Source organism: Leucopleurus acutus (assembly GCF_964270905.1).
Source record: "Leucopleurus acutus genome assembly, chromosome: 13".
Classification (NCBI taxonomy): domain Eukaryota; kingdom Metazoa; phylum Chordata; class Mammalia; order Artiodactyla; family Delphinidae; genus Leucopleurus; species Leucopleurus acutus.
The window spans coordinates 28,065,186-28,091,351 of record NC_139155.1 but is presented as its reverse complement, the minus strand read 5'-3'; the positions used below and the strand labels follow the sequence as shown (position 1 = coordinate 28,091,351).

The following is a 26,166-nucleotide window of genomic DNA, read 5'->3' as shown; positions in this document are numbered from 1 at the left end:
AGACATACTCCTTTTAGACACTAGAGAACCAACGTGGGTTTTTAGCCCGGAAATGTGATCAGATTTGTATTTAAAAAGATGAATGGTGGAAAATGAACTAGATAGAAAGACTATGGACAGGAAGGCTGCTGTATTAGTTCAGGGGAGAAGTGATGTGGGCCGACCATAGGGCAATGGCAATACAAACAGAGAAAGGCATACATTTAAAGGCATTTCAAAGGCAGAACGAGTATGACTTGGAAAGCGACTAGATAGGAAATATGGGGGGGTGGGGGGAGAATGTGGATACTGATGCCTCGGTCTCCATCTTGGGAGTCCAGGTAAGTGGAATTACAGAAAAAACAGGTTTGACAGGTAAAGATGAGATTAGTTTAGGACCTACGGAGTTTGAGGTATCTATGGGACATTCATAGAATGTTAAGTAAGCAAGAAGTCTAGACCTGGAACTCAAGAGAGAATTCTAGACTAGACAAACAGAACAGGAGTCATCAACATATGGACTGACCCTTCCGGGGTCATGGACTGTTGAGGATCGACTGAATCTATGAACTCTCCAGGAAAAAAAAATTTCTATACACTTTCAGGGTCTTCTCTGGCCCACTACAGACCCTTCACAAACCCCAGATTAAGAACTCCAGCACAGACAAAAGGCAAAAGCAGCTGGCATCACAGTGAAGAAGGGAATCAGGAGTAGAACCAAGCACAACCAGCAATCCAAGCGTTGAGGAACCCTGGAGGAAACTGAGAAGTGGCTGGAGATCTGAGGAATCTGGACGAGGCCTCATGATGTCCAGCATCACCAGATGATAGAATGATGTCAAACAGGATCAACACTACTAATCACAACCATGAGGTGGTCACTGGACACCCGTATATAGAGGGGCTATAGTTTTACATTGTAAGAATAACACAATCTACCTTCTTCAGGAACACTATCTCCCAGTGACAGTTTCTTGATGAGCCATAAACACTCAGAACTCACCTTCCCTACCCCTGACAAACACCTCTCTTCCTACAAACTAAAGTCATCCATTTGTGTAATGGACAGCATTAGACTCAAGTACAATCTTTAACAAAAAATCAGAGCAGGGGCTTCCCTGGTGGTGCAGTGGTTGAGAGTCCGCCTGACGATGCAGGGGACACGGGTTCGTGCCCCGGTCTGGGAAGATCCCACATGCCGCGGAGCGGCTAGGCCCGTGAGCCATGGCCGCTGAGCCTGCGCGTCCGGAGCCTGTGCTCCGCAACAGGAGAGGCCACAACAGTGAGACGCCCGCGTACCGCAAAATAAATAAATAAATAAATCAGAGCAAACCTAACTGACTTGCTTAGATAAGCCCAAGCTTCATGGCAGCTAGAGTTTTAACTTTCCTCCACTTTGCTCTTAGCCATTAGTGAGTAGCAAAAAAAAATTTTATCTTCGGTTCCTAGAAGTTATCAACCAGTAAATACTGCCCAGGACAGCTGGAATTCGCAATTACTGTATAATTTTCCAAAGAAATCCTAGTTAAGTCTCAGACTACGAAAGTTGCTTGCCGTCTTTACATTTTTAATTCCCCTGGCACATCTGCATCATTAGGCAAAATAATGGCTGGAGTAGTACTGTTGATACTGATACTTCTAGGAGCCATCAGTGGGAGTTCCCAAGCTTCTGGATTTTCCAAATGACGGGACTTCCTAAACTGAAAGTCAGGGCACTGGGCAACAAATAAGGCCAGCAGAAAATTAAAATGTGCTTTAAGAAAACTTGGATATTTCTAATGAGGTTATGGCCACAAAACAAAGCTATTTTTCAAATTCTTTAAGCTTCTATAAAATCTCTTTTTTTGCTGTGTGTCCTTTCTTGTTATTTTACTTCTTTCTTCAAGCAATCTTAACATCTACCAATTTTTCTTTTGAAAAGTATTTTTTGTGTTGTCTGTAAAAGCAAAATCTAAGGCATATTCATTTTAATCCCTATCATAGATCATCTTCTTTCTGATCTCCCTCCTCAAAATAATAATCAAAATTATTTTGAAGGTATTTTAGAAAAGGTGTACCTTTTTATTTCAGAATTAACGAACTAAAGGTTATAAAAGAAATTTGAATTCAAGGGTTCAGATAAATCAAGACTATGATCCCTTTTTCTGAAAAGGAAAAAAGACAGGTCACTGGTAGGCTTAGAGTTAAAGCTCCCAGGTCTGCCTAGTGGTATTTTCCACCGCAAGACCCTGCAATTTAATAGGAGGTCAAGCAATTAGACCTGTTCTTTGGCTGGGACAGCAAATATTTACAACTCTTCAAACAGTAAGCTATTAGCCAGAATTGGAAAGACATTTCTTTGTACTTATCTCAGTAGTCACTTAAAAAATGCATTTTAGGAGAATTCCCTTCTCTATATAGAATTAACAGCCTGACAAAGATATGTAATTTCAAAATATGGAAAAATACCATATTTGTAAAAACACAGATTGGTAATAAAATGTCCCTTTTTTATTATAACTAGATACATTTTCAGCCTTTTTCCCACAACTCAAACTCCACCCTCAGGTGGCAAACTTTTCTTCCTGTTTTATTATTTTAGCAAGTGATCCTTCTTAAATACCTCTACCTTAGTCTTGCTAAAGCATTAGCAACTGGGGGAATAAAAACACACCAAAAGAAAATTAACTTCATAAGGTACCCGGCCAAAGATATTATCTCAGTATTTAGGCATCTCACATTCCAGGCCAAATTTCTTAATAGACGCATACAACTATGCTGAAAAAAATTAGAAATGAAATTTGAATGTAATAAAAAATATGAGTATAAAAAATTATTTCAAAGAAGACATTTTAAGAAAACAGTCTCCTAGAAAAGACTGATGAAAATACATTAGAAGTGTTAAAATTTGGACTGGCACAAAAAGAAGGGAAATTTTTGAAAGACAACCAAGAGTCAGTAAGATAAATACCCCAATTTGTAAAAGCTAACAAAAAGAGAAGCTATTTTTGTGCAAGTTAGTCAAGGAACAGGTAGCGCCTGTCTCCAACCATTTCTTTCCCAGCTCACGGAATACTGAATTCACTTGCAGAAAGATACCATGCAGTGACTAAGGAGCATGCACTCTGCAGCTGGAATGCCTGGGCCTTCCTGGTTTTGCCACTCACTGGCAGCGTCACCTCGGATATGTAACTTAACCTCTCTATGCTCTATTTCTTCATCTGGAAAATACAGACAATAAAGATACCCACCTTATAGTATTGTGGTGAGGATAAGACAAGTTCTGTAAAGTGTTTAGACTCTACCTGGCATAAAGTGAGGGCTATGACATACTGGCTAAGGCTAACCTTCCATTCTGAAGTCCTTACGATGTCATAGACCCAACTTTGGCCTGTTGGCAAGCTCCACCCAACTGATCTGCTTTTCACACGTGCCTCCCACCTTTGTCTTCAGTGGCTCCTCACTACCCACAGCATTCAGCCAGAGCCCCCACATGATGATCTCTTCCAATGTGAGTTCTAACCTTTCCAACATGAATCACTGCCCCCCCCCCAAAAAAAACAACTGAAACAGATCGATTGAGCCACTGACCCCTAGGTGAAGTCATGGTGACCCCATTCCCACATTCCTTCTAACTGAATCCAAAGTATCATCACCAAAATCTTTTAACACTAGTTTGAGCCCCTCTCTCCAAGAATCATCTCAATTATTCCCCTTTTCTTTTCATTTCTATCTGACTATCTGTCTTATAAGACTCATCAGCACTTAACGGAAATAAGTGATTAGCTTTGTATGTATCTTCACTCTCCCCAGAACTATTAAATGTTTTGGGACATGGATGACGTACTAAATACTTCTTTCAGTCTTTCTCAATGATATGCCAATATTAGGGACTCAAACGAAACTCTCTGAATTATGAAGACACTTAATCTTAATCTTACCTGAACTGTTACAACTCCAGCTCCTTGGCACTTCTTGCCACTACTGCCTCTACACTCCAAATGCAGTGTGGTCTGTTCTTCTCGATTAACATACTGCTTGGGCATTGTGTCCAACAGCTCACTGTCCAGCACAACCTGCTGAGATTCCCGAAGAGCTGCAGTTCTGAAAAACATCATCGGTAGGTTAGAAAAAAAAAAAGTCTTAGGAAAGATTTTATGATAAGTGATAAAGGCTTCCAGTCACCCCCAGCCTGCGTTAGAGAACGATAAGGCACAAGAATTCCATAGTAACAAAAAACCAAAGGTGTGTGTGCCAAGACTCACCCAAACCCTCTCCCTGGCAGTCAGAAAGTTAAAAAAGGAAGGAAAAGTAAGACAAGTTTTTAGCCAGAAACAAAGCTCCATTTAGAATCTGTGTTAGATCAACGTTTTTTTAAATGAACCCTTAAATGCAGAAGAACAAATGAGAATTCCATCCTGATTTAATCATCCTAAAGGGGTACCTTATTTGTAAGTATCAGTGACTTCTTAGATATTAGCAACTCAACCTGAGATGTGGAAGACATGAAAAGCTAGTTGTTTACATGGGTGTCAACACTGTTTTAACTGTATTGATTATTACAGTGATGTGCAGGAGGCCTGTGTGTTGCATGTGCAAACAACACACATACGATACATGACTAAACCAAAGACAACCAAGGGATAAAGGGCCAATAAGAGATTGATTCCCATGGGCTTTGCAAAGATAAACTCTTTCACTTTATAAATAAAACAGACTCTACACGCACTCCTCCTCACAGGATCACAAGGTACAATCAAAACCTTATACAGTTGATCATTCTGTATCCACTGTGAACTCAAAATACTAAAATGACTTTCCCACACTTCGATCAAGTATCTGTGTCAATTTTTAAAAGAATATGGAGAGTTAGAGAGCAAAGCAGTGACAAAAGAGAGTAAATCTCATTTCATTCCCTTTTAACACCATCTTTCCCGGATCAGATTTCCTCAGGGAAAGCATAAGAAAAAAATTTAGCTGGCACTGCCGCCACTCGGAAATGCCACAAGAAACTGTACAATGTATATAGTCCATGAAAGCACCACATAATTTCTACATGAAATTAAAAGACTTGTCACAACTTGGTTAACTAAGGTAACCATCTGAGCCAGTCTGGTCAAATTACCCTGGTGGTGAGGAGGCTACTGAAGAAGCTCTTCTAGGTGCTACTCTACTCATCAGGCTGTCAAAGCAGCAAGCACAGAAGCATGATCCTGGAGGGCTTGTGTCTTACCTGGCCTGCTGCCGCAGCAGATTCAGGTCTGTGCGTACCAGCTGGATGGCGTCCTTCTGACTCAGGATCGAGGCTGAGGAAATAACTGGCACAGGAGGCCTCATTGGCTGCAGAACAAGGGGAGGTTGGGGGTCTTCGTGCTTCCGCAGGTTACTTAAAACCCTTTCTTTAGCTGAAAAAAAAATTAAGTCATATTTACTGAATAACGGCTAATACTAGGTCATAATGTACTACAAAACTAAACTGTTACCTTCATAAAGAATGTTAGAGATCTGAAGAATAGTTGTTTAAATCATCAGAGGTCTAAATGAATAAAATTATCTTTTGTTCCTTCCAAGTTCTGAGGGATCACCCACCAGCCTAATAATACTCTACCCAGGAGCTGGGAGCTCAGGAGCATGTGATATTATTAAATAGAATTCCTATCCTCAAAAAGTCTTGATGATAGTTAAAGACCTACTGCTCACAATCTTAAAGGATCACCCTAGACAGCTTTGCATAACATGCTAAGGTGTTAGGACTTGACACTAGTGTAAAAGGGATCTAGTGAATAACTCGAAGCAAGCTTTAGAAAGATGGTAGCTATCATCTGGACAGTGGACTGGGGAAATGGGGCAGGTAGCCCAGTTAAGAGTTTAATGCAGTCATCCAAATAAACTTCATAGGAATAGGAGAAAGAGGAATGGGCATTATGGAATGAAGCTGAGTGAAAAGTCCTACATTAGGCCAAGGTTTGAACAGGAGGGTGGAGAGTAGTAGAGTTAAAATGAATGAAGACATGGGCATGAACTCCTACAGAACTTATATTTATGTAGCCATACAGTCATTCATTCATTCATTTGTTCATTCACTCAAAAACTGATTTACGAATACAAATAAGAAATCATGTACCATATAAGAAAAATAAAGGTAAAAAACAGTAAATCTGTACCATGCAACTTTGCACTAGATTTCACATGATCTCATACTGGTCAATCCAACTTAAATGTTTATATTCCTACACTTAGTACACAGCTGAATACACAGTAGGTGTCCAATAAATTCCTATCTTCCCTTCCTTTCTTTTCACTACGCTATCCACATACCACACAGCTCATAGGGACTGAAGAACATGAAGAAAAATGCTGCCATGTAAGATAACAGAGGTCGGGAGAGGTCAAAGGAATTTCAAGTCAGTAAGTTAACAAAGTACTTAAGGGACTACTCTGAATTTCCGATTTCATTCCAGATATAGCATTCAATTTTCTATTCTTGTTAAGAAAAATTAAAGAAAACTTAATAGCCATGACTTTACTTGGCATAAGAAAACTTGTATTGTTTGTAATCCAAACAGATGGAATTTAACATTCCAAACAGGTCAAGTCCAGGACTGTCCCTTATAGCTGGGGTTTTTCCACTAGAACTACCACTCTATGCACAGAATGTAGCAAAGCTGGATATTCACCATGGGGTAAGACTCCTGACTATGTTCAAGTCTCTTTCAAGCAACATTAGGTCATGACTCTAAAGGAAAATGGGGGTGGGGGAGGTGGGGAGGGTCTTTTTCTAACCCAATATAACTTATTACAAAAGAAAAATCAAGGGTTGTACTTTAAATCCAAAACAAAAGACAGAAAAAAACTTAATTCAGAGCATATTTAACTATAATCACAACTCTGGACCACAACTGACAAAAAGTTACGAAGCCAACAAATTTAAGAAAAAGAAGTTGGTGTCGTAAGTATACAATAACCTACGAAGAGCTGCTGAAATTTTTCCTACAATCACAATCACAAGTTCCATCGTTTGATATAATCATCATCTAACCTGCTCTCATCTGAGAAAAACCTGAAACTAATTATTTAAAAATCTAGGCTTTAACTTTATTTAGAACTGCAACCTGTACTGATCACCAGAAACAAGACAAGTGGTGAAGAGCAGGGTCTCTGAAGCCTGCTCTTCAAAGCCCCAGCTTTGTGACTTCAGAAAGTTACCTAACCACCATACACTTCAGGTTCCTTATCTGCTCAATGCAAACCCCAAATAATTAAATTCTAGCTTCTACTTTACATGTTGTAAGTCAATTAAAATATCTTTTTAAAGCATCATGCAGAAAATGAACCACAAAGTACATAATCACTTTCCCAATACCAATTTACAAGAAATACAGGGGACAGAAAAACATTAAACTATACCACAAAGGTATAATTAGCAACATCCAGACTGTGGGGAAACTCCATGGCAAGAGTCATGCCTCAGTGTGGGCCAATGAGATGTAACTGGAAAGTCTATGAGCAGCTTCTTGAAAGAGTCCTTAAAAGAGGGAGACTTCCCTACCCGCTGAATGGAATGCAAAAGTGACAGCTTAAGCTTAAGCAGCCACGTTGAACCATAAGTGGATGTCAGATGTGAACACAGTGAGACAGCAAGATAGGAGGTGCACGGGTCCTTGAAGGCTTTCAGGCCATAAAGCTACTGCTCTGAACTGCCTGCCTCCAGACTTCTTTTACATGGAAAAAAAATCCCTAGCTTATTTAAGTCCTCACTGTTTTTGGAATTTCTCTCATTCAAAGCATAACCTAACCCCAAGTGCTTAACAAGTTAACAATGAACTCCTAAAAAAGCAATTCTCACTAAGGGGTACACTTTGTGAACCTTAACCCTCAATGGCTCCAATTCACTCACTCACCCATTCATTCACTCATTCATTCACTCACTCATTCATTCAAAGGGTCTGATGCGCACTCACACAACTCACCCAACAAAGGATCAGTGAAGTCCAGTGGCACTGACGAACTGCAGGGTGTAGAATGGGACTCAAGCTTGGCCTGCATCCACAGACTAATGGTTTCCTGAAACTCATAATGTATGCGCTCCATGTTCAAATACTCCATCCACAGGTCCTAAAATGGAACCACAGGACTTTAACTTTCAGAGATGAATCACATGTTCACATATAAAACTGTATATTTAACTTTAAAGTGAACCCATACGTTTCAACATGAGGTGGTCCACTCCAGGCTCTCCAAGCACTAGGATAAATCACATTTAAAATGGGCACTCTAGGGAATTCCCTGGCGGTACAGTGGTTATGACTTGGCACTTGAACTGCCTAGGGCCCGGGTTCAATCCCTGGTCAGGGAACTAAGATCCTGCAAGCCGCGTGGTGCAGCCAAATAAATAAATTTAAAAATAAAATGTCTAACAACCTTAGGAATCTCAAAACTTTTTGACTGTGTACCATGACTGGAAAAAATTATTGCAACAGCCTCACTAAATGTATATTTATAAATTACATACATATACTACTGAACTAATATAAGACATAGGTAAAAAAAAAAACACAAATTTTAAAGAGATAAAAAATAAATATATTGAAAATAATTGGATCTGGATTATATCAAGCCCTAGATCCCAATACCAACTTACAGGAAATACAGGGGACAGAACAACATATTAAACTACACCACAAAGTTATAACCAGCAAAATCCAAGCTGTGGGGAAGCTCTATGGACAAACTACCCAGTTTCTTCAACAAATAAGTTGCAATTTAAAAAAAAGGATAAGGGGAGGACCTATAGGTTTAAACAGATTAATAAGAACTATCAACCAATTACAAAATGCAGACTCTGATTCAAACAAACTGTAAAAGTAAATAAAAACAAAACTTTTATGACATTTGTAAGAGCACTGGAAATTTGAACACTGTCTAGATATTTGATATTAAGAAATTACTGTTAATATATTTCAGATATAAATGCTCTTGGGTTATGTTATTATTTTTTTTAATAAATTTATTTATTTATTTTTGTTCGTGTTGGGTCTTCATTGCTGCGCGCGGGCTTTCTATAGCTGCGGTGAGTGGGGGCTACTCTTCGTTGCGGTGCGTGGGCTTCTCATTGTCGTGGCTTCTCTTGTTGCAGAGCACGGGCTCTAGGCGCTCAGGCTTCAGTAGTTGTAGCATGTGGGCTCAGTAGTTGTGGCTTGCGGGCTCTAGAGCTCAGGCTCAGTAGTTGTGGCACATGGGCTTAGGTGCTCCGCAGCATGTGGGATTTTCCCCAGCCAGGGCTTGAACCTGTGTCCCTTGCATTGGCAGGCAGATTCTTAACCACTGCGCCACCAGGGAAGCCCTGTTATTTTTTTTAACCTTCGTCTTTTAAAATATGTATCAAATGCCCTCTAGGATTAGCTCCAACATGGTGGTGGGATTGGATTGGCTATAGGTGAAACTAGACACGTGATACATACAGGCAGAGGGAGAAGGGCATGTCTATTATACTATTCTATTTTTCTGTATGATTGAATTTTTCATTATAAAAGGTAAAATAAATAAGTAAATAGATATGATTGACCAAAAAAAATAGAAACAGAAATTCCAGTATTTTCCTCCCACTCTCCAGTGAGCTGTCTTGCATATTTTGCATATTTGTCTTGCATAAAATATATGTCTGGCATATATTTCACTCTGGTGATGACTATATATTAGAATGGTGGACTGTCATTAGTAAAAAAGAAAGTCAACTATCAATGAACACCAAAAACTACAAACAGTAATAGCTGATGAGCAGATAAGGACTGTGGCTTTGTGGACAATGGTTTTCTTTTATTTTTTTTTTTCTGATTTGGAGTGTTCTAAAGGATACCTATAAATGTAAAAATGTTTCAGGCTTCTCAATTAGCACACTCCCATGAAGTCCTAAATCGTTATTTCCAAACCAATCATGGCACAAGGCATTCCAGACTCAGAGAAGGAACACCAAAGTCATCCGGATCACAAGCCTGGATCTTGGATGTACCAAACTGTTTGAGGTGCTGTACCAGATGCTCCTACTGTGTATACATATCTCCTTTAATTGGGGTCTGGATGTCACTTTCTCCACCTCTGTGCTAAAGTACTATTGACAGAGGCTAACAATTAGAAAAGAATACTGAGAATTAACAATGGGTAAGCAGAGATGTTTCAGAAACCACTAAAAGAACAACTCTGAACCTGAATTACTGATTCAAAATACTAGCTATAAAATTAAATGGCCAGCAGAAACTAACACAACATTTTAAAACAACTATACTCCAATAAAAAAAATTTTTTAATAATGAAAATTTTTTAAAAATCAAATGGCAAGCAAAAACTTTAAAAAAAAAAAAAAAAGAAAGAAAGCAATTAACCGTGTAAATGCTGGGGAACCAAGATAAATATTAAAGAACCAAGAAAGCTATGATTAATTTTTTAAAACACTGACCAAGTACCTACTACATGCAAATTCTCAGATAAGGCTTTGGGTTGTGGAGTATAAAGAAGAGATGAGTATGGACCTGCACTCAAAAGATTTCAGGACACCATGATTATCTGTGTATTTTTCCTATTTCTCTGGCCCTATATTCTCAGCCTTATTTCTCTGTGCCTTTCAATGTTACTTCTCAGAGTTCCATCTTCAGTCCTCTTCTTAATCCAAATACTCTATTACCATTACACCCACATTTCCTACACTACCCCATTCCTGAACTCTAGACCTGTATATCCCCTCCCCACCAACTCTTTAATAAGAGCTCTCCTTGAAGCCTCTCAGGCACTTCCTCTTCCAGTACTGTAAACAGCAGCTGCCCAAACTACAAATTTGGAAGTCCTTGTACTATCTAATCTGCCCTACAACTGTATCAATCCTAATCTAAAAAATCCTATTGATTCTACTAATTCTTCTTCAATATATATATATTTTTTATAAGAACAGGCTAATTTTATTTTTTTTAATTTTCTTAACATCTTTATTGGAGTATAATTGCTTTACAATGGTGTGTTAGTTTCTGCTCTATAATAAAGTGAAATAGCTATACACATACACACGTTCCCGTATCTCTTCCCTCTTGCTTCTCCCTCCATCCCACCCTCCCTATCCCACCCCTCTGGGTGGTCACAAACCACGGAGCTGATCTCCCTGTGCTATGCGGCTGCTTCCCACTAGCTATCTATTTTACTTTTGGTGGTGTATATATGTCCATGCCGCTCTCTCACTTTGTCACAGCTTATCCTTCCCCCTCTTCATATCCTCAAGTCCATTCTCTAGTAGGTCTGTGTCTTTATTCCTGTCTTACCCCTAGGTTCTTCATGACCTTTTTCTTAGATTCCATATATGTGTGTTATCATACGGTATTTGTTTTACTCTTTCTGACTTACTTCACTCTGTATGACAGACTCTAGGTCCATCCACCTCACTACAAATAACTCAATTTCATTTCTTTTTATGGCTGAGTAATATTCCATTGTATATATGTGCCACATCTTCTTTATCCATTCATCTGTTGATGGACACTTAGGTTGCTTCCATGTCCTGGCTATTGTAAATAGAGCTGCAATGAACATTGTGGTACATTACTCCTTTTGAATTATGGTTTTCTCAGGGTATATGCCCAGTAGTGGGACTGCTGGGTCATATGGTAGTTCTATTTTTAGTTTTTTAAGGAACCTCCATACTGTTCTCCATAGTGGCTGTATCAATTTACATTCCTACCAACAGTGCAAGAGGGTTCCCTTTTCTCCACACCCTCTCCAGCATTTACTGTTTGTAGATTTTTCGATGATGGCCATTCTGACTGGTGTGAGATGATATCTCATTGCAGTTTTGATTTGCAGTTCTCTGATGATTAATGATTTTGAGCACTCTTTCATGTGTTTGTTGGCAATCTGTATATCTTCTTTGGAGAAATGTCTATTTAGGTCTTCTGCCCATTTTTGGATTGGGTTGTTTGTTTTTTTGTTATTGAGCTACATGAGCTGCTTGTAAATCTTGGAGATTAATCCTTTGTCAGTTGCTTCATTTGCAAATATTTTCTCCCATTCTGAGGGTTGCCTTTTGGTCTTGTTTATGGTTTCCTTTGCTGTGCAAAAGCTTTTAAGTTTCATTAGGTCCCATTTGTTTATTTTTGTTTTTATTTCCATTTCTCTAGGAGGGGGGTCAAAAAAGGTCTTGCTGTGATTTATGTCATAGAGTGTTCTGCCTATGTTTTCCTCTAAGAGTTTGATAGTGTCTGGCCTTACATTTAGGTCTTTAATTCATTTTGAGTTTATTTTTGTGTATGGTGTTAGGGAGTGTTCTAATTTCATACTTTTACATGTACCTGTCCAATTTTCCCAACACCACTTATTGAAGAGGCTGTCTTTTCTCTACTGTATATTCTTGCCTCCTTTATCAAAGATAAGGTGACCATATGTGCGTGGGTTTATCTCTGGGCTTTCTATCCTGTTCCATTGATCTATACTTCTGTTTTCGTGCCAATACCATACGCAAATCAATCAACGTGATACACCATATTAACAAATTGAAGGAGAAAAACCACATGATCATCTCAGTAGATGCAGAGAAAGCTTTCGACAAAATTCAACACCCATTTATGATAAAAACCCTGCAGAAAGTAGGCATAGAGGGAACTTTCCTCAACATAATAAAGGCCATATGCCATATATGACAAACCCACAGCCAACATCATCCTCAATGGTGAAAAACTGAAAGCATTTCCACTAAGATCAGGAACAAGACAAGGTTGCCCACTCTCACCACTATTATTCAACATAGTTTTGGAAGTTTTAGCCACAGCAATCAGAGAAGAAAAAGAAATAAAAGGAATCCAAATCGGAAAAGAAGAAGTAATGCTGTCACTGTTTGCAGATGACATGATACTCTACATAGAGAACCCTAAAGATGCTACCAGAAAACTACTAGAGCTAATCAATGAATTTAGTAAAGTAGCAGGATACAAAATTAATGCACAGAAATCTCTGGCATTCCTATACACTAATGATGAAAAATCTGAAAGTGAAATCAAGAAAACACTCCCATTTACCATTGCAACAAAAAGAATAAAATATCTAGGAATAAACCTACCTAAGGAGACAAAAGACCTGTATGCAGAAAATTATAAGACACTGATGAAAGAAATTAAAGATGATACAAATAGATGGAGAGATATACCATGTTCTTGGATTGGAAGAATCAACATTGTGAAAATGACTCTACTACCCAAAGCAATCTACAGATTCAATGCAATCCCTATCAAACCACCACTGGCATTTTTCACAGAACTAGAACAAAAAATTTCACAATTTGTATGGAAACACAAAAGACCCCGAATAACCAAAGCAATCTTGAGAACAAAAATGGAGCTGGAGGAATCAGGCACCCTGACTTCAGACTATATTACAAAGCTACAGTAATCAAGACAGTATGGTACTGGCACAAAAACAGAAATACAGATCAATGGAACAGGATAGAAAGTTCAATATATTTTTAATTTATCCATTTATTTAACTACTCCTGCTATTTCAATAGTTCTTCAAATGAAGACTTTGGAAAAAGACATCCTGCTGGTAACATCCTCTCTGCCACTCCGCATCACCATGTCTTCCTATCAACCTGAGAACTCCCGTTTGTCCTTTAGGGCTCAGTTCAAAGGTCACACTCCAGCCTCAGTCTGAATCAGGGTGCCATTTGTGCATGTTTCCACAGCACCCTGTGCATTCCACCCCCACAGTCTTCATCACTGGATGCAATAATTTAGTCCCCCATCTGACAGTAAGCATCTTAAAGGCAGAGACTGCATCAAGTTTCTTTTCGTCTTTGTTATTAGATGCCTGACACCTTAAAGGCATTCAATAGATACTCACAGAAGGAAGGGAAGAAGAAAGAAGAAAAGAGAGGAAGGAAAGACAAAGAACACAGAAGAAAGTGAAAGACACCTACTAGAGATGAAATAGTATATACAGTGTGGAAGCAACTAGGTTTAAAGACCCAAATTGAAGTCTCTCAAGTCTCAGAGGATCCTAAATCCCATCCAATGTTGGGGGTCAATGCCCAGTAGAGTTCAGCCCCTAGAAAAAAGAAACTGGAACAGAAGAGATATGCCTACATACATACATACACACACACACACACACACACACACACACACACACTCACTCACACAAATGATAGCTACAGAAGCTTAACGAAAACTCAGAAGTTTTGGCCTAAGAAAGACCACAGACATCTTTGCTTGGGTACCAGGGAGAGAACAAATTAGGATATGTGAAGACTAGAAGTGAGTATCTCCAAAAGGGCAACCAAAACTGTGATAGCTACAAGTAAGTCATCTCCAAAGGCAAACAAAGGTGAACTCCCTATCTCCATGCTACTAACTTTCTGTACAACATATGAATCTTAACAATCTTAACAAATTCTTACACAGTTTTATGGGAGTAGAGATGACTGCTTAAAAGTGTTCAGCTGCTGACGATTTAAAACAAGGAAGAATACAGTCAGAGAAAGGCTGTGTTTACGAGGCTGTAGAAGGTCCCAGAAGGAGCTTCAAGCCTTCAGGTGAGGCCATAGTGGGGTCAGAGATTCAAAAGGAAACACTCCTACAAAAAAATCACTTGTATGTTGACAAAACCACAAAAACAATGACCATACCAGTGACCCGATTTCCATATCAACAAGTGGTTTTACCATTAGGTTATAAAAGTAACCAATTCAAATTACAGTTAGATATGCTAAGAGAGACATTGCCATGGTTTTACCTGCTGATTCTGCATCACTTTTGCTAGCCTGTGAATATCATAATGCTTTGGCAGAGAAGGGATATACGTATCTCCTTTTTGAAAATTCTCATCTTCTAGCCATAATATATATACATTGAAGAGCCTAAAAGAAAAAAACATAATTACATAAAATACAAAAAGATGTGCAGGCAAATGAAGTTTCTTACACCTCTAGGAGCACTGGCACTAAAAGATAAAAGTTCGGAAGCACATAACACAGAAAATATTTCCAACCACCACACTCCCAAGAAGGGCCAGCAAGGGAGAAAGGTCACAAATCATTTAAGTACGATGCAATAATTGCTAAAACAAAAGGTGTGAAGAAAGGGCTCTGTGAACTCTATTACTAAAGAGGGTTAAATACAGTACACAGAAAAAAATAACTGGAGAAGGCGACTTTAACACAAACCAAGGATCTGAATTTTAAGCTTTTCTTTCCTGGACAATCAGTCACAGTGAGCCTTGGTGCTTGGAAAAGTTTAGATAACATTCAAATAAACACCTTTTCTGTCTTTCAGAGAAAACATTAAAAGCCATTTTAAACTTATGCATTGGAAGAACCTGCCAGCTTTAGGCTCAATGACAATCCCCTGCCTCAAGGAATCACAAATAGAACCCATAGCATGTATGCACCCTGTTCCCATGAAGAAGGAACAGAAGAAAGCTAAAAACAGGGGGAAAAAAATTCTCTATTTTCCGGTAAAAACTTTTTTAAAAATTTAATGATGCTTCCTTTGTTTTTATTTTGTTTTGTTTTTACAAGGAAGACAGTCCATTTAGCTCAGATCACTGGTATTTTAAGCAGCTGTTTGCAGCAACAGGTACCAGAGTAGTCTACAGCACACAAATTACAAAGTACCAGGTGGGGACCAGGAGGTGTGGCTGGGCTTTACTCAATAAAGTGGAAAAATACCACCTTTACCCTGGCAACAGTCTACGTAGGAAGAGACCCTGGGACAGAGCTTTGAGGCTCTTAAACAGGAGGGGCTGGGACGGAGCTCTCTTCCAGCTTGACTCAGTTATATGTCTACTTCACAACATGCCAAAGGAGGGCAAAAGGGAACATCAAAGGCTTTCTTAGCTGATCTAAATGTTCAGAGATAAAGCCTTCCCAATGGTTAAGCCCAGATAAAAATACTTTTTCCTTCAAGCAAGAAAGAGACAGGGAGAAATGATTCTGGAGGCTGAGAGAAGCCCTACGGCTTTGAGGTCAATCAAGCCTGAAGCCTGAGTGCTGGATCGAAACACTGGGTTTCCTCACCAAGACATTTGTATTCACTTTGTATTCAGAGTTCATTATTAAGAGCTGTTTTTATTAAGTCTTTTTTATTTTTATTTTTTGCAGTACATGTGCCTCTCACTGTTGTGGCCTCTCCCGTTGAGGAGCACAGGCTCCGGACGCGCAGGCTCAGCGGCCATGGCTCACGGGCCCAGCCGCTCCGCGGCACGTGGGATCCTCCCGGACCCGGGCACGAACCTGTGTCCCCTGCGTCGGCAGGCGGACTCTCAACCACCGCGCCACAAGGGAAGCCCTATTAAGTCTCATTTATAAGACTAATATCTCGTTTACATCAAGCTTACAAATGAAAGGTGAAAGAACAGTGTGAAGGGGACACACACTTACCTCAGAGTTCTTAACCTTTTAGGGGATGCAAATATTAAGCCTATTTTTAGAAGCAGTTTTCGAAGATTATGAATCCACCGCACCCCAGGTGGATCCCACAATCCCCTAAAGGGCCTATGAATCTCACTTACAGAACCTTGCCTGGGTCGTTTATTTCTTTTAGAGAACTATCCTAGCAGGCTTTACTAGTTGTTAACCTGCTTTATCACTTCTTTTGGTTTGTTTCTGTTATTAAATAAAGAAATAGAAGCGGTCACCAGCCCTCGGGTTTAAGAGCTTTCACTCAGACTCCAGGCACTTCACAGAGGTACATCCAAATTGCTGATTCACTCTCTTAAGAAACACAAAAGAGAAACATTACAAGATGCAAACCTATAGTCAAAACCACCTTCCATATTCAATCTAACAGGTTAAGAGCATAACATCTAGCAGCTGTAACACAAATCAAAGAGCCGGCACAAGTACCTGTGCTGCAAACAACAACATAAATGGCTCAATAGCCATGCCTCACCTCACGAGCTCCGTGTGCAGCTCTGGTGAAGTCAGGTAAGCAGGGGTGCCAGCCTGGGTCGCTGGCAGCCCTTCACTGCCCTCTGCTGGAACTCGGAGGGCCTTGCTCGCAGCGTGGTGGAAGTCAGCCACCTCAGTCAGACGCCTCTTCATTTCTTTTAGCAAACTGATATGAGCAGGGCTTTGAAAAAACCTTCTTCCAATACAACCATCTACGGGTAGCCTTAAAAAATGCAAGCACAGATCACAACAGGATCAACACAAGATGCTCTTTCTATGTGACACAAAATTACAGTCTGTTAAGTCAGTTTATTAAATTAATACATACTATCTCTACCTCAATGGTTATAATGAGGCTCCAACAAGATGGCACATATAAAAGCAGTTTTTAAAAGAACGAAATGCTATGCAAATTCAAGACACTGTCACCAGTCACCACTTAGAGGTACAGAAGAGATTAAAGATAGTCCCTTTTCTTAAAGAACTTGCAATCTGGTAGAAAACAGAAGTGATGAAGAATCAACATCCGTATGTTTCAAAGGGGTGAGTTAAGGGAGTGCAGGTGAACTAGAAACAGAGCTGGAGCCAGACAGCGATGGTCAGTGACAGTGGGCAGCCACGGCCGGCCAGAGTCCCTTCACATCCAGTGGAAATGCTGGCCTCCCCCCAGGCACTGCCTGGCCTTTGTCCACAGCTGCACTACCCATCATCAGTCCCCTCGAACACGCTCCACCATGGCCACACAAGCAGCCTCAGTTTGGAACAGTCTCTCCCTTTGCAGCTCCAGAAGCTCTCTGCTTAACCTTGCAGGGTCCCAGGGTGTTGTCTTCACCAAACTGGGTATGGGGGGTGGTAAAGAGAGAGCGGCCACAAGATACCCTGAACTCAGAAAAGGTCTAGTCTGATAGACGTGAAACAGGAAAGGAGGGAGGCTCCTAGCCAGACAATGACTCTAACTCCCATGCCACAGTGTGAGAACACAGAGCTGCAGAGCAATGCAAAGGTGGGAACTGATTCACAGAAACTTACTACTACTCTGGGTACCATACCCATATTGCGGTCCTGGGCGGTGAAGATACAGGAGGAAGAACTTCTGCCAAATGAGTGGCAGAAGAGGATGGTCAGAAGGCGTGACGAGAGCCTGGTGGGCCCAACGATAAATGAGCAGCCTCTGGAGGGACGGGACGATGGGGAGTTTCAGCTGAGCCTGGGCTTTCTACAAAAGAGGCAGGCTTTGAGCAACCATGTAATGACCACAACTGCAAACAGTCACTTCCTAAGTGATTCAAATGAAATGCTGAACATGGTGTTTTCGATTCAATAAGAAAAAAGAAAAGTCATATAAACCTTACTTCTCCGACCCGCTAGCTAACACTTTAACCTTAGTAGCAAGACATGTAGGGCAGTTTTTTTTCAAGAATTTCACAGACCCCAGAATTGGACTGGGTCTTAAGCATCACCTAGTCTAATCTCATTTCCATGCCTTTCCATTCCTTTGCATGTAAAACACTATAGGGCAAGAATAATATAAAAGCCAAAGTAAATTTTATCAACCTCTTGAAAATAGAGATTTTTCTTTTTTGGCCACACTGCATGACAGGTGGGATCTCAGTTCCCCGACCAGGGGTCGGACCTGCGCCCCCTGCATTGGAAGTGCAGAATCTTAACCACTGAACCACCAGGGAAGTCCTGAAAATTTAGATTTTAAATGGGCGTTCAAGAATGATAAATCCCTTGACAGGCTCGAAATCCAAAAGCAAAGTCTATACTATAGGACCTGAAAATAGAAGGTCTTTAATTCTAAAGCCTCATTCCAGTCTTTCTCACACTTTAGTTAGCCTAAGGATCAGCTAGGGAGTTTTTCAAAATAAATTACTGGTCCCACTCCAGACTCAGAATCCCAGAGGCCGGGGTCCAGGAATCCGATTTTTAACAAGCTCTCTAGGGGATTCTGATGCTTTAAAACAAAGGCAATCCCCTTTACACATACAATGAACACAGCCTCAAATTATTAGGTTGTGACTCTCAATGTTAAAAGAACCTTGGAAAGGAGGTATACACTTCAACTACACCATGTTAAGCATTAGTTTGGTTACTGTGCTTTCCAAACATTCGTAACAAAAGAAAACACAGAAGTCCAAAAGTTACAGGTGAACCCATCAGCATCAAAGTGTGAACCACCTTCTACCACTCAAATGCAGAACTGCTATTTGCACCTTCAGAGCTTGGTCAGGGGTAAATGCAGAGTTTATAACCAATTCCCCTTCAACAACTCTTCGGAGCTGGGAGTCTTCTTCAAAGATGGATTCCATGTTCAGGACTGTCCATGCAAACCAGACCTACAATAACACCAGGTAAAGAGGGGAATGAGCTACTAACTCAGACAGACAAAATACATCCTCACATTCCACAAATAAACATTACAGTTCCTAAAATTAACACATAGTTTTTATACCTATTTCTACTCTTATCACAGATATAAATTTCCATGAAATAGGTCATTGAAAACTGTTAAATTACTTTAGAAAGGCTACTTTAGTAAAAGAAGATGTTTGTTTGCTCAACTTTAGTGCGCAGGTTCCGTATCACGAGGGACAGGAAAGAGGGCCAGATGTGAGCTCTGCCCTTAAGACGTTTTGCATGCACCAGAGGAGACAAGACTAATATAAGTAACCATAATGTAAAGTGAGAAGTGTGAGTACTGATCAGGGATTGAGTGCTACGGGAAACCAGAGGAGGTAGGGTGGGATCAGAGAAGGTAATATACCAGAGAAGACTCTAGGCAGAGACTGGAGGGGAAGGCATGCCTGGGAAGAGAATCAGCTAGGCAAAAGATGGAAACTCCAGAGATGTATGCAGATAACAGCATGGAGTGTGTTTCAGCTGGATCACAAGAGGTATGAGGAAGAGCAGGAGGTAAGCATGTGATACAAAGTTGAAGGATGTTACTACTAATTTAAGTGATAAAACAGAGACATAATGGGACACACAAAGTCTTGAGAGGTGGTGATAATGATGAAAATAATGCTGCGAATTAATGATAATGATGATAACTATAACAGCCAACACCTAGTAAACACTGTTCTAAGTGCTTTACATGTAGGTGCAATCATTATTCCCATTTGACTGTTGAGGACAAAGAGGTTAGCCAGCTGCCCAAGGCACAGTGCTAGCAAATGGCAGAACCAAGGCTGAACCCCGAGTGGTCCAGCTCCAGTGTCCACTCTTACTTAAACGCTCTGCCCTGCAGCTGGGCAGGCTCTGCAGTCAGGCAGTTGGAGTCTTATCATGAGCTGTCTGACCCTGAGCCAGCCACTTGACTCCATAAAACCTCAGTTAACACCCCTGTGAGACAGGAATAGCAACAGCACCACCTCAGCAGAGGGCTACTGTGAGGATTAAATGAAAAAGTATTCTTATGCATAGTAAGTGTTAACAGACGTTAGTTACTTTAGACTATTAGTAACGTAGGTAAGGATGATAACAATATTAAAGTTCAAAAAGATAACAGGGCTTCCCTGGTGGCGCAGCGGTTGGGAGTCCGCCTGCCGATGCAGGGGACACGGGTTCATGCCCCGGTCCGGGAAGATCCCACATGCCGCGGAGCGGCTGGGCCCGTGAGCCGTGGCCGCTGAGCCTGCGCATCCGGGAGGGGCCACAATAGTGAGAGGCCCGCGTACCACAAAAAAAAAAAAAAAAAAAAAAAAAAAAAAGATAACAAATGGTCCACAGTGGGTTTCCTACCTGAGTGGGTGTGGCCAAGCCCTCCACAAAGGAAGGAGTGATGTTGCCTGCCACGATCCAGCTCACCAAAGAAGAGAGCAGACTCCGGTCACAGTGGTAGCCCAAAGCATTCTACACCAGGGGAGCATGTGGAGCAGAGAGTGGAGGCTTTAAAAAACACAATCGATGAGCTTTTCAAGAATATCAGCAATTACCTTACTACGATGGAAGATTCTGGTAAGACACAGATTTCAATAATTAGTCCACCAGCAGTTACAATCCCAGGCTGCGCATTATAGCCAAATGTAATGAGCAGCGCTCCTCCTGGGATGTCCTTCCTTTGGCTTTATGAGGATCTGCACTTAGCAGACTACGGTTACTGGATAAGACACTGTTAAGGCAGAGCTTTAAAAAGGCAGTGGCCACAGAGCAGTACTGAGAAGGGTGCATGTGGGGGAACCTCCTTAGAAGACTACTATCTAGCTGATGACTGAAAGATAAATTCTCTAACAGGTTTACCTTATGTTGCTGGTAGAGCAATTTCTGCACACAGTCTTCCTGCATCAGCTGAAAAGCTGTTTTACACAAATGGTCCATGAGGAAGAGGATGGGTTGTTCTCGGTACCAAAGTTGTTGGCTTATAAGAGCCTGAACCCAGAACTCCAATACGGCAACCGGGCCCACTTCATTGAGCTGAGTGCTTACAGAGATGTGGGCCTGCGGAGAAAGGGCTCAGGTGACGTGAAAGGTAATAACCAGCCTCCCATTTTTAAAACACTAATAAAATAATACCTACCTCCACTACAAAACCCAGATCTGTTGACCTTCTTGGTCAAAAGCACTGTGCCAAGTGCTTTGAAATGACCAACACATAGACATGTTAGCACAGGGGTGTCTGATTGGGAAGGCGGGCAAGGGTGTACTTAGGGGCTGACAAGGTCCTGACCTGGATCATGCTGTTGAGAAGCTTCACGTTGTCTCCATGGCTGGCTCCTGTCAGGTGCTGTGCCACCTTGTGGGTGACCTGTTGCGTGACACCCTGAGGGACACCGATGTCCAAGTGTAGGAAGAGGAGGAGGTGTGACAGAAACCTGCCGAGCACATAGGACAACGCACTTTACCTTCCAATCGGAAGTCAACAGAATTTCCAGTGGCTAATTACTTATGAGAAACAAAAAATACTGACGTGTCCCATTTTTAAACCAAAGCTCTATTTAGGGATTCTGATAAATCTTCAGGAATTTCAGAAGAATAAAGTTTTCCAGTTTGACGTGGGTTAAATCTACCCATGTAGTGAACAGACCTAAGACACATAAACCCATGCAAGTTAAAGAGCATTAGAGGGAAAACACCCAAAGCGCTGCTCTATCCCCTCCCAACCCCCACTAACGAGAATAGAGATATCTATAGAATCACTCTGCAATCTTTCATGGGGTGTCAACTCCACACAAAGTGGCATATGGAACACTGCGGGGGCGGGGGGCGGGCACGGATACCACCACATTTAAGTCACGGACGTGCCCTCGGTTCCCTGGGTGAACCAGGCTCCTTCCTCTCTCAGGGCCTTTGCCTCTGCTGGGTTTTCTGCCTGAAACACTTCCCCACGTCTAATCTGGCAAACTCCTACTCATCCTTCCCATCTCACCTGCAATGTCCCTTCCTCAGAGACTTCCTGACCCCTCCCCGCCACCTTAAATATGTCTAACCCATTAACCTCCCTCATAGCACCATTGTTTTCCTTCGTGGCACTTAAAATTGGTAACTGCAGCCTGAGGATGTGACCCCTTCCTATGTGTCTGAGGGCAATGCCCAACCCGCCTGGCTCCCCATCGTACAGACGGTGGCAGCACAGAGGTTACTGCTGAGTGAGGGTGCTTCCCATTTCACAGGAGGTACAACACAGGCCAAACTCCACTGCAGTAGAAAGGGAAAGCTATGACAGGAGAGGCGCAATGAAGCCCTGTAAGAGTTCAGAGGACAGAGCTAGTGCAGGCTTTAGGGTGCAAAGGGAGAGATACAGAGGAGGAAACATCTGAAATGGAGCCTAGAAAGATTTACCTTTACTCAAAATTTAACAACTCCGGGGCGGGTGGGAGGGGTGGGAACAGCCCATTCAATCTAATTTTAAAATCTCTCAAAATTGCAAAAATCTAAAGACAATTTATTAAAATTGTTCCAGGCAGGCATCAAATTGCCTGTGTATCACTTAAGCCTTACACTCAGCTTGTATGAGAAATGGCATTATCTCATCATACAAATAAAGAAACAGAGGCTCTGAAAAGTGAAGGAACTCACCTGTGTTCACACTAGGAGAGCGATGGAGTGAGGACACAACTCAAGCCTGAAAGTCATGCACCAACCAGAACACAAGTGGTCCCAGACTCGCTCAGGGCCTAGAGTGCTAATTTTTCCAAAAAAGGTCCCTAGGCCCTAACCCATTCCTACTGAAGCAGACTCTCCAGGGGAGGAGCTGGGAACCCATATACTTAATAAGCTCCCTCCCGTGAGGGGAGGAGCTTCTCATCCCCAGGCAAGTCTGCGACACACTGTTTGAAATGACACACAATGGGAAAACTGTAGTGTCCCCCTCATGCCTTTGGACGTACTACCTGTCCCCTGCCATACAGGCCTCCTCCACATCAGGCCTCACCTCCCCCTTCCTCGCTCTTCAAAAGGCTCCAGCCAGATGACCTCCTCCCAGCTCCCTGAACAGGTATTTTTCTTCCCACCTCTGTGCCTTCAGTCAGCTCCTCCCCAGCCTGGTCCTCTCCAGACCCTCCTCTCACCCCCTACGGATACTGAAAAAGCCCTGTCTTGCCATGTCCTCTCCACTGGCCCAACACCTACCTGCACTCCAAAGCTCAATTAGAAACGCACCTCTTGGGACTTCGCTGGTGGTGCAGTGGCTAAGAATCCATCTGCCAATGCAGGGGACACGGGTTCAAGCCCTGGGCCGGGAAGATCCCACATGCCGTGGAGCAACTAAGCCTGTGCGCCACAACTGAACTGAAGCCCACAAGCCACAACCACTGAAGCCCACATGCCTAGAGCCCATGCTCCACAACAAGAGAAGCCACCACAATGAGAAGTCCGCACACCGCAACAAAGAGTTGCCCCCGCTTGCCACTACTAAAGAAAGCCCAAGCGCAGCAACAAAGACCCAACACAGCCAAATAAATAAATTCATTAAAAAAAAAGAAGAAACCCACAAAGTCATATTTGTGGGTCATCTCTTGCTTCTGGTCACTGAGCACCCTCTGTCTCCCTTCTGCTAACACATCCTCTCATTAAGGGAACTGTCCTTCCTCCATGCTATAGAGTTGTGGGAGAGAGGGTCTCTCAATACAGAATCCCTATACACCTTCCTCTCAGGACTGGTCAATCCCGCTGGTCAAGCTGACAGGCTCAGGGAGAGCACATGAGTAAGTCACACCAATTGGAATCATTATAAGAAACAAGGATAAAGAAAAACATTTGCCTTTCCCATGGGAAACTAGCATGATGCCTGGTTCTCTCTGTAGCATGTACTTTCATTCCCCTGGAAAAAGTACAACTGCGAGAGAAGGCTTGAAAGAGAGAGAAGCAGGGCCAAGGGACCTGGGAGGGTAGATAAACAGAAAGGGAAATACTAACCCAGGGCCTCTCTGCTTTGCAACTATGGCCATGTTGGGACGGCAGATTCCTGGGAGAGGCTCTCCTGTGCACTGTGGGATGTTTAGTACTATCCCTGACCTCTGTGCACTAGATTTAAGTAGCAGCCCCCCTCAATCCCCTTACAACTCCCTCTCCCAACCACCTGCCCTACCTGCCCCACCCCACCAGGCTGCGACAACCAAAATGATCTCTAGACATTACCAAATGTCCCCTGAGGGTCAAAACCCCTCTAGTTGAGGACCACCACTTTAGAATGACCTGTTGTTATCAGGAGCCTTCTTCCCCAATCACATGAGCCAATACATTCCCTTCCTGGTAAAACAAGTGTGCACCGAATTTTCATCATGTGCAATTAAGAATCTTGATTCGTACCCATCCTTAATTCCTTCCCTCCCCCAGCAGCTATTTCTTTTACCCTAATTCCATATACCTTTACCATATACAGTTGACCCTTGAACCCACAGGGTTAGTGGTACTGACCCCCCATGTAGTTGAAAATTCATGTATAACTTTTGACTCCCCCAAAAACTTTACTAATAGCCTACTGTTGACCAGAAGCTTTACCAATAATATAAACTGTCGATTAACACATATTTTGTATGTTATATGTATGATATACTATATTCTTACCATAAAGTGAGCTAGAGAAAAGAAAATATTACGAAAATCATAAGGAAAATACATTTACAGTATTGTACTGTATCTATTGATACTGTAAGCTTACATCATCTGTTTACAAGATGAATCACCTGTCAGTACCTACATCAATACTGTCTTATATGTTATAAAACACTGTAGATGCTATACAGGCTAACATTACACATCAAAAACGAAAAGACAATGTGAAAAAGAAATTCATATTTATTTACAGGTAGAACAATTCCTGCACTGATAATGAAGAAGCAGCAATATGATTGCTTTATGGTTGCCTAGTATAATCAATACGATTGTTTCACGATCGTCTAGCCTATATACTAATGAATGAATCATTATAAAAATTTTGTGGCATAGAGTATGATAGTCATATTCATAATACAGTATTAGAAACACTGTTACATTTTTTAAAAAAACACTTATCTGTGATGACAGCCTGATACAGTTTCTCGATTACGAGAGAGGTATACTGTGCAGTAGTATAATTCTTTGAAAGCAAAGTTATAAAACAGTAAGAAAAACACAGTATTAATTTTATATTAAATATCTCTCACCCTATGCCTATGTAAGGATAGGCTACCCACTTCAATACCAGTCTGGCACAGCATGTGCTACATGATGAATACTTAGGTGATGATGATGATGATGACACAAAAACATCTCATACAGTCCTTGCCATACGGTTGTCAGATTTTCACACAAAGACACACATATACACAACAGGTAAGTTTATCAACTGTACAGCATGATGATCGTTTATTATGCATTAAGTGGAAGTGGATCATCATAAAGGTCTTCATCCTCATTAGCGTCACGCTGAGTAGGCTGAGGGGGAAGAGGAGCGGTTGGTCTCGCTGTCTCAGGGTGGCAGAGCCGGAAGAGGTGGAAGGAAAGGAGGAGAGGGAGGCACACCTAGTGTAACTTTATAGAAGTACATCGAAATTTCTGACTTCTTTGCTTTTTCATTTCTCCAAAAATGTTTCTATACAGTATCAATTCTTCCCCCGTTTGCTTTAGTTTCAGTGCTCGTATCATAGAAGGGTCCATGTCATAAAAGAAATCAAAATCAGTCTTGAATAATCAGAACCTTCTGGCAGATTGTCTAATGTTAATGTTTTCTGGCACTGCTTCTTCTACGTCTTCTTCCTCATGATCTGGCACCGGTTCAGAAGCACTCACGTCGATCAAGTCATCTTCTGTTAACTCCTCTGGTGTGGTGACTATTATTTCTTGAATTTCTCTAAGATCCAAATCTTGAAACC

At 41.4% G+C, this 26,166-nt stretch overlaps 1 protein-coding gene across 4 annotated transcripts in view; it reads right to left on the bottom strand.

Annotated features, from left to right (window-relative positions):
- Positions 1-26,166, bottom strand: part of EPG5 (ectopic P-granules 5 autophagy tethering factor) — a 125,244-nt gene that overhangs the window by 47,357 nt on the left and 51,721 nt on the right. For all 4 annotated transcript variants that reach the window (XM_082852686.1, XM_082852689.1, XM_082852688.1 and 1 more), the window contains exons 18-27: positions 21,543-21,687; positions 21,116-21,313; positions 20,618-20,728; positions 19,090-19,212; positions 17,923-18,089; positions 16,875-17,096; positions 14,719-14,842; positions 7,929-8,073; positions 5,192-5,363; positions 3,900-4,062 (exon numbers count right to left, since the gene is read on the bottom strand). In XM_082852686.1, the coding sequence (XP_082708812.1) occupies positions 3,900-4,062; positions 5,192-5,363; positions 7,929-8,073; positions 14,719-14,842; positions 16,875-17,096; positions 17,923-18,089; positions 19,090-19,212; positions 20,618-20,728; positions 21,116-21,313; positions 21,543-21,687 (1,570 nt within the window). The remainder of the gene's footprint in view (positions 1-3,899; positions 4,063-5,191; positions 5,364-7,928; positions 8,074-14,718; positions 14,843-16,874; positions 17,097-17,922; positions 18,090-19,089; positions 19,213-20,617; positions 20,729-21,115; positions 21,314-21,542; positions 21,688-26,166) is intronic.